Genomic DNA, 7,786 nt, shown 5'->3' with positions numbered 1-7,786 from the left:
GCAAGACATGTATATTTGTATTGCACCTTTCAACAGCTAAGCCATTCACAGTGCTAATACTAAAAAAGGCATTGAGACAAGATGTTAAATAAACCCAAGGCAATATGAAATTACACAATTAAATAGGGTTTCAAAAAAGTGAAACGAAATTTAATAAAAAAAGGTGCAGTGCAAGATACGAATTAATTTGTCCTACATTTAATTTAGCACAAAGCAGTGGCAAACCAAAAGTTTATTAACACTGAGTGTCATGGATCTCATATATTTTGTTCTTTTTCTTTTTCACTAAATAATCAAAATGTCAGGCGTAGCTGTTGCAGTCCCCGCCGACAAGAAGGCACCTCCCAAATTCAAGCAGAGGGCCATGCGCACCTTCAAGAGCAAGGCGCCTAAACCCGGCCAGAAGGGGTGAGATGGATTTAAGGTCACACACAGACACACACACACACACACACACACACACAAAATATACAAGTATTTTCTTCATTTGCTATTTTAGTCCTTAACTGTCATACAAATCTTCTTTCAGTTTGTACTGATCAGATCTTTGTCTCATGCATTCAGATTCGGAGACGACATCCCCGGCATGGAGGGCCTGGGCACAGACATCACAGTGGTTTGCCCATGGGAAGCCTTCGGGGACATGGAGCTCAGCGACCTGGCCAAATACGGAATTGTTTAGCCCTCTGGCCTCTGCCTTTACCCGTATTGCCACAACTGTCCCTCATGTATTCCAACTTTTGACTGAGCAGCTGAAAATCTTGAACTTGTGCTCTAGAGAGGAGGCAGATATTGATTATTTATTGCTGGAAAAAAAAGAGATCCAGCACTCTCTCTTGTCTCATGCACTTTCTCTGCTCTTGCCTTTCCACCAATTCTCTATCGTCCTGGTAACGAGAGTCAGCAGCTCCAAACCTGAGCTTGTACTTTCCGCAGAGGAAAGAAAACAAATTCAACGGAGTATATATGTTGAAATATAAAAGAGGGTTTGATATCTGTTGTTGTGATATCACTGTAGTTTTTTCTCTCCTCCTCTTCCACCTCGTCTCCTCAAAGCTGCGGATTCAACTTGCACAGATGTTTATTTTGTGTATTATCTAAAATGAATATATATTTTTTTGATGAAGTCTATAATTCCTTTCACTCCTTTGTGAAATGAATAATGTATGTACTTTGTCAGTAGGAAGGAACAATTCCATTAACACAATAAATGTTAATGTTTTAGAACTGTCTCTGTGTTGTTCCTATTATTAACACCACATGCTTCTCCGATGTTTAAAACGGTTTAAACATATCGCACTTGATGCCAAAACCCCCCCCAAAACAACAGATGTAGTTTGGTGTTTTTCACTGTTTGTAATTTCTGGCTTCAGAGAATTATTTAATAGAATAATCTGCGCTCAATAACTCACTTACTGACACTGCTGTGGCCCATTTTTAGCTGCCGCACTTGAAAATTTTATGTTAGTCATTCAAATTGTAAAAAATAAATCCGGCTTCAAGCACAGAAGTTGATAAGAAGATGAATGAAGCTGTTGTTGCCGTGGCAACCAAAGCTGCTTATTCACAGTGAGTACAGTAAGTCTTTTATTTTTTTCCACAAGTAGATGGAAGAGAAAGGTTAAACAGAGAGGGTGACTAGTTGTAATATCAAGACAAGTCACCAGTAGACATCAATTTATCTGCTTTTACAGAAATCTGGCATTTTTAGAAGTTTAATAAAGAAGTAAGAAACAATTTAACAAAAGATGATTCGACCCCCTGTTCCCTGTTCCCAGTCGGCGGACCAGCCGACAGCTGTTCTTGCTGGTTTTCCCGGCTCCCAGGCCATGAGGTTTTCTGCTCCGTCCCTGTTCGGCTCCCAGACCACTTGTCCCTGAATGTGTCCTGCTCTACAGAAGGTTCTTGTACTATTCTGATCTGGTCCATGAATCCTGGAGATGAATCCACGAGAAGCCCTCAGTGATGTGAAGCTCAGCAGTCTGGTGGAATACCTCACATTTAACTTTCCTCTTCCGTTTTAAACAGAGCTTGTAATATTTGTTCTTCCTATGTGGACCCCCGTCTCCCCCGAAGGTCCCTGCTAATGAAGTAACCAAAGGTTTTGAACTGATAGTTGCTATATTTATACCACATTTCATGAGGCACTGTCCCTTTGTCTGCTCGCTGTTTAGAGGCTTAAACAGCTAATTGGTGCAGTGACACGAATGAACATCGATGTCTGGAGGACATGCACACACTCACACACGCTAACACACACACACACTAACACAGACATTGGCACCAACAGAAATGGAGCGAACTTGGAAAGGGAGGGGTGAACGAAGGGGGTATTCAGTTGGTTGCAATCTACAACTTCACCACTAGATGCCACTAAATCCTATATGCTGGTCCTCTAAGTACAACTGTAATCCCCCTTTTCAACAAAAATTAGCGTGTCTGTATGGTTTTTAATACATGGAAAAACCTGTTAAGAATAGGCGATGGACTCCATTCCCATTGGCAGTAGACGAGTATGCGTTTCGTAGCTTTTTGCTGGTGTGTCACGTTTGATGTCACGCACTCACTGACCGATGGAAGCAAACGGTGAAAATGTCATGGTGGGTTTATTTTCTATTTATGTATCTGTTACTGTTCTTTTAAACTCTTAAACCAGGGTTGGTGATTGTTAGAACAATGGAGAGACTAACAAATACGGTTTTGAGTTTTATTTGGTCTCTTACAAGTTCTTTTTTACAAGTTACGAATTGAATTCAGTGTGTTTTCGATGATCGGTGAGGTAAATTACTGGTGTCTGCCTGGGGTGAGGTGGCTTCGAGGAGAGCATATTAATACTATGTTTTACAGTTTAATAAATTGTCCAAATCTCTGTTGATTACATTTATTAAATATTCACTTTAATGTGCTTCACATACAGTAGCGTCATGCTTAGATACTTGTACTTTACTTGAGTATTTCCTTTTTATTCTAAGTTAGACTTCTACTTCCATCATAAGAAAATATTAAACTTTTTAGTCCACAACATTTACTCCACAGCTATGAATAATATTTGACTCTGCACATTAAGATTGTATGTACAAAACATATAATTATTTTATCAAATGATACATTGTTACAGATTAAACAACTTAATCTTTACCTATCAAATAAAAGTAATCAGTAATAATTAATGCAATAATATGTAATATAACACTGTGGCCCACATCACAAGTACCTTTTTAACTGTTTTCGCAGGTTGAAATGTCAAATCATCTCTTGTTAAATAGATTCTTACTTTTAAAAAAATTCTTAGAAATGACAGATTTCTGTAACAGCTGATAAGTTGATGTTTATTGGCATGGGTTGTTTATGTTGGTATTAAAACAATTCATCTTCCGTTAAATCTTTCTCTGTACTGTGAAAAAAAATACTCTACAGTTATTATGAATAAATAGAAAATTTGATTGCCAAGGCAACAAAAGCTTCATTCATCATCTTTTCTCCTTCACCAGCTGTACTTGAGGCCAGATTTCGTTTTAGAATTTGAGTGAATAAAAATTATCATTAGTTTAGTTATTATGCACAAATTATACTATTAAATTATACTCTGAAGCCAGAAAACACGAACAGCGAAAGACACAAGAGGCGTGCTTACTGTTTTTGTTGTGTTGGGTTAGGGTTAACCCAAAGGGTTTGGTGTGAAATGTTAAAATCATTTTAAATATTAGGGTAGCATGTGGTGGTTAATAATATGCAGGACACAAAGACAGATGTTCTATGGGAAATGTTAACATTTATTGTGTTATTTTATAGAATTGTTCCTTTCTACTGACAAAGTACATAAACAATCTATTTCACTGAAGATTGAAGTGACTTATAGACTTTGTCATGAAAACAAAATGTGCCAGATCAAATACAGAAAATAAACATCTGTTCATTTTGAATCTGCAGCTTTGAGGAGACGAGGTGGAAGAGGAGGAGAGAAAAAACTTTACCGTGATATCACAATCAGAGATATCAAACCTTCTTTCATTTTACAAATATATACTTCCTTTGATAATTTTTTTTAACCCTGTGGAAACTACAAGCTCAGGTTTGGAGCTGCTGACTCTCGTTACGAGGACGATGGAGAATTGGTGGAAAGGCAAGGGCAGATAAAGTGCATGAGACAAGAGAAAGTGCTGAATCTCTTTTTTTCCCCCAGTTCAAACCTTTTATTAATCAATATCTGCCTCCTCTCTATGGAACAAGTACAAGATTTTTAGCTGCACAGTCAAAAGTTGGAATACATGAGGGGCAATACTGGTAAAGGCAGAGGCCAGAGGGCTAAACAATTCCGTATTTGGCCAGGTCGCCGAGCTCCATGTCCCCGAAGGCTTCCCATGGGCAAACCACTGTGATGTCTGTGCCCAGGCCCTCCATGCCGGGGATGTCGTCTCCGAATCTGAGCGCATGAGACAGAGAAGATCTGATCAGTACAAACTGAGAGATACAAGTTCTTACTTGAAAGTAGGTCTAAAGTGACAATTAAAGTAAATACTTGTGTATTTTTTGTTTGTGTGTGATTTAAATCCATCTCACCCCTTCTGGCCGGGTTTAGGCGCCTTGCTCTTGAAGGTACGAGCAGTCCTCTGCTTGAATTTGGGAGGTGCCCTCTTGTCGACGGGAACTGCTACGTCTGCCATTTTGGTTATTTACTGAAAAAGAAAAAGAACAAAATATATGAGATCCTTCAGGTGATAATCTCTCCTTCATAGCGGTGTCATTACAGTAAAATAAAAAAATCAAGCTTGTCAAAATAACGGACATAACATCAAAGCATAAATACATTAAGCATTGACAAAGAAAGTGCAACTAGCGTTCAAAACTACTCAGGGTTCATCCAAATCCATCGAGTAAAAAGAGGACATTAGAAAGAAATAGAGACCGGGCTTCTAGCAGTACCAACAAGAAGGCCAGCACAAAGAACTATTCCTTTTGAAGTCCCAGTAAAAAAAATCTGATCTCATTTCAGCTCCTTTTCAGCCATAATACTCAGGAAAAAAAGCTATAAAGCCATCACTCTGTCTGTCCTTTTCTTCTCTGAAGCATTACATGTTATCAAAGCTGTAGCAGAGCTGAGAAAATTGCAGTTTCAACTCACCTTCTGTTGAAGTCAAAGTGTTTTTCTGATGCTGTCTCGCTTACTTGTGGTTTCCTCTCTCCGTCCGACGGTCCCTTTTTAAAGTCCTCCAAGCGGCTAATCCCATCAGATGGTGTGCGATTGTTTCATGTGCCGACTCGGCTCTGTCCTCTTCTGTACCAGCTCAGCCTCGAATAGACGAGATAAAGCAAAGTGAGATATAAATACAGTACAGGTGTACTTCGAGTTACTGTAGATCTATCAATAGATATTCTTTCACATCACACCACACTTTACCCCTCAGCATCAGATTCTACAATTGTATTATAGTACAAGCAACTACTTTTTTTTGGTTTAGCAGAAATAACTTATTTGTTGTATATGAAAAATAACTGCAGGTGTAAAACAACGTCCTGTATTAGTGATTATTTATGATTATTGAGCATTTTCTGCTACTTTATACTTTTACCTCACTACAATTCAGAATATTGTACTTTTTACTCCACTGCATTAATTTGACACTTATAGCTACTAGCTACCTTTTACATTAAAAACACATGATATGCTAATATAATATGACGCAGTATTATACTACTTATCAAACGAGTATACACAGTATCTAAAATTGTTTCCACATTGACCAACTACAACATTAAAGTACTCATACATTTATGTGTAATTGTGAAAGAAAAAACAATGATATCAATATTCTTTATCACAGCTTTATTTGTGATACTTTAAGTACATTTTGCTTATAATACTTCTGTATACCTTTACTTTAGTAACATTTTTAATTCAACCCTTACTTGTAATGGAATATTTTCAGACTATGGTATTTCTACTTTTGCTTAAGTAAATGATCCAAGTACTTCTTCCACCACTTCAACTTCTACATTTAACAATAATACGTCTAAATGTCTGATGGTATGGAATATTTAGATTTTAATTCCAAGTTGCAGTTTATTTACTGCCATGTAGAGACTTGAAAACATAAATTTTAAAATATTACATGACGCTTAACAGCAGCCCAGCAGTAATTGTAAAATACTAAAGATTGGGATATATTTTCAACTTATTTGCAAACAAACATGTGTCCTGACCCCACTGGTACGAAGATCTTTCAGCATGTGATGGAAGATCAGGGAAGCCCTGAGCCCTGAGATCAATCACTTATGACAAATACAGAACAGAACACCACTCAGCTCTTAATCCCTCACCTCATGACATGGACTCAGGTTACAGAGAGACAATACTGACAAGTGAACAAGTGCTGATTTGACATGAAAAGACACATCTGAGGGTGTTCAAACATGAAAGACACTCTCTATGATTTTGTAATTGTATCCGATTTTGGCGCTAAATCTTCACTATTTCTATTATTTGACAGAAAATTTGAATTCAAACCCCATTTTCTAGTTTTATCAGCTTTTTTTATTTAGCTGATTAAGACTGTGACTGAAAGCTCTGGAGTACTAAATAGACCTTGAGTTAAGATTTTTCTGACAACCTATAACACATTAGCATTGGAAAGGCTTATAATCGTACACAGCTGTCTTTAGGCAGCTTACAAATGTAATTTATATGTAAAGGTATGTACCGCTTGTATCCATAAGCAGTGGCAATTACTGAACATAATTATTTGTTTGTTTTATGTGGGTGAAACAGCGAGTTGTTTTGAGTGTTTGATTCACTTTTACTTTGTCAGGACAAAAATCACTGTCATCCATTCATTTTCCTCTCATCCAGCAGCTCACATGTGAAAAGCAAACACTAGGAAAGCTTGAAAGGATCACTGAGTATATGATATGATAGTAAAATGCATACATAAGGTCTAGTATGCAGAATATTTAGATTTATTGATAGATTTAAAGAGACATGAACAAAATAAAAACAACAAAACCCCTCATAATTACTCACTGTTTCTCCAACTTAAAACAGACAATGATTATTTTCAGTAATTTCCACTGCTTATGGATAAAAGAAAAACCTTCACAGACATTTAAGGCTGCTTAAAGACTGCTGTGTAAGATTATTAACTCTTTCTCGTGTTAATTGTGTTTATTTTGTCAGTGCGCCTGCCAAATCATCTTAAAAGGAGATTATCGGTCAGGGCTGACCAAAGCGGTCTGACTTTTTTTGCAAGCATTTAGAGAAATATATTATGGTTTGGTTATTTTAAGACTTAGGAACTCCTGACTGTATTTGGTACCTTGCATTATTCTCTGCTGTCTATTTTTACTCGCTGGCTGTAGGATTACACTTTGCAAAGTCACAGAAAGCACATGCACAGTAATCATCTTGACTAAATCTCACTGTGTACCTTGTTTTGTGTCCTAATTTCCTCTGATCTCCTCTACTTTCAGTTTTTATGATACATTAAAGATAGTTTTCTGCCTGTCAAAAGTGAAGCTGCTCTGGTATTTCATTTTGCAAATCATCCTGAGCCATGGACAATTATATAGTATATATAGTGTATATATAGAATTGTCTGCTGTATCTTTTCTTTGAGAAATACTGCACATGTATAGCAAATACGTAGTTAAAGAAAAGTAGTTAGAAGTAGTTAGTTTAGTACATACATAGCAACACAGACAAAACTAAATAAAGAAAAACAACTCTGATGGCTTAGGGTACACAGAAAGCTCAGTGCAGAACCCAGAATACTTCAGGTGATGCCTGTCTGGT

The 7,786-nt window shown here is 37.1% G+C and overlaps 2 protein-coding genes across 2 annotated transcripts; one reads left to right on the top strand and one right to left on the bottom strand.

Annotated features, from left to right (window-relative positions):
* Positions 1–298: 298 nt before the first annotated feature.
* On the top strand, positions 299–1,142 carry LOC137885059 (retinal cone rhodopsin-sensitive cGMP 3',5'-cyclic phosphodiesterase subunit gamma-like). Its single transcript, XM_068727194.1, has 2 exons — positions 299–408; positions 565–1,142. Exons 1-2 carry the CDS (start codon positions 299–301, stop codon positions 680–682), a joined length of 228 nt encoding a protein of 75 aa, XP_068583295.1. The 3' UTR covers positions 683–1,142.
* Positions 1,143–3,803: 2,661 nt separating this feature from the next.
* On the bottom strand, positions 3,804–5,204 carry LOC137885049 (retinal cone rhodopsin-sensitive cGMP 3',5'-cyclic phosphodiesterase subunit gamma-like). The gene is made up of 3 exons (XM_068727182.1): positions 5,123–5,204; positions 4,561–4,676; positions 3,804–4,423 (listed from the first exon to the last, which is right to left on the bottom strand). The coding sequence occupies exons 2-3, from the start codon at positions 4,662–4,664 to the stop codon at positions 4,306–4,308; spliced, it is 222 nt and encodes a 73-aa protein (XP_068583283.1). The 5' UTR covers positions 4,665–4,676; positions 5,123–5,204; the 3' UTR covers positions 3,804–4,305.
* Positions 5,205–7,786: the final 2,582 nt, after the last annotated feature.

This window comes from Cebidichthys violaceus, unplaced genomic scaffold, assembly GCF_023349555.1.
Source record: "Cebidichthys violaceus isolate CVI_PGR_0920_01 unplaced genomic scaffold, fCebVio1.0.p SCAF_4, whole genome shotgun sequence".
Taxonomy (NCBI): Eukaryota; Metazoa; Chordata; class Actinopteri; order Perciformes; family Stichaeidae; genus Cebidichthys; species Cebidichthys violaceus.
Note: the sequence above shows the minus strand (reverse complement) of the source record. Positions and strands in the feature narration are given on the sequence as shown.

Bases quoted from the DNA above. Each gene is read 5' to 3' on its own strand.
- LOC137885059 (XM_068727194.1), top strand. From the start codon at position 299: ATGTCAGGCGTAGCTGTTGCAGTCCCCGCCGACAAGAAGGCACCTCCC. The intron at 409-564 runs GTGAGATGGATT...TCATGCATTCAG, and splicing joins CCTAAACCCGGCCAGAAGGG to ATTCGGAGACGACATCCCCG.
- LOC137885049 (XM_068727182.1), bottom strand. From the start codon at position 4,664: ATGGCAGACGTAGCAGTTCCCGTCGACAAGAGGGCACCTCCCAAATTC. The intron at 4,424-4,560 runs GTGAGATGGATT...TCATGCGCTCAG, and splicing joins CCTAAACCCGGCCAGAAGGG to ATTCGGAGACGACATCCCCG.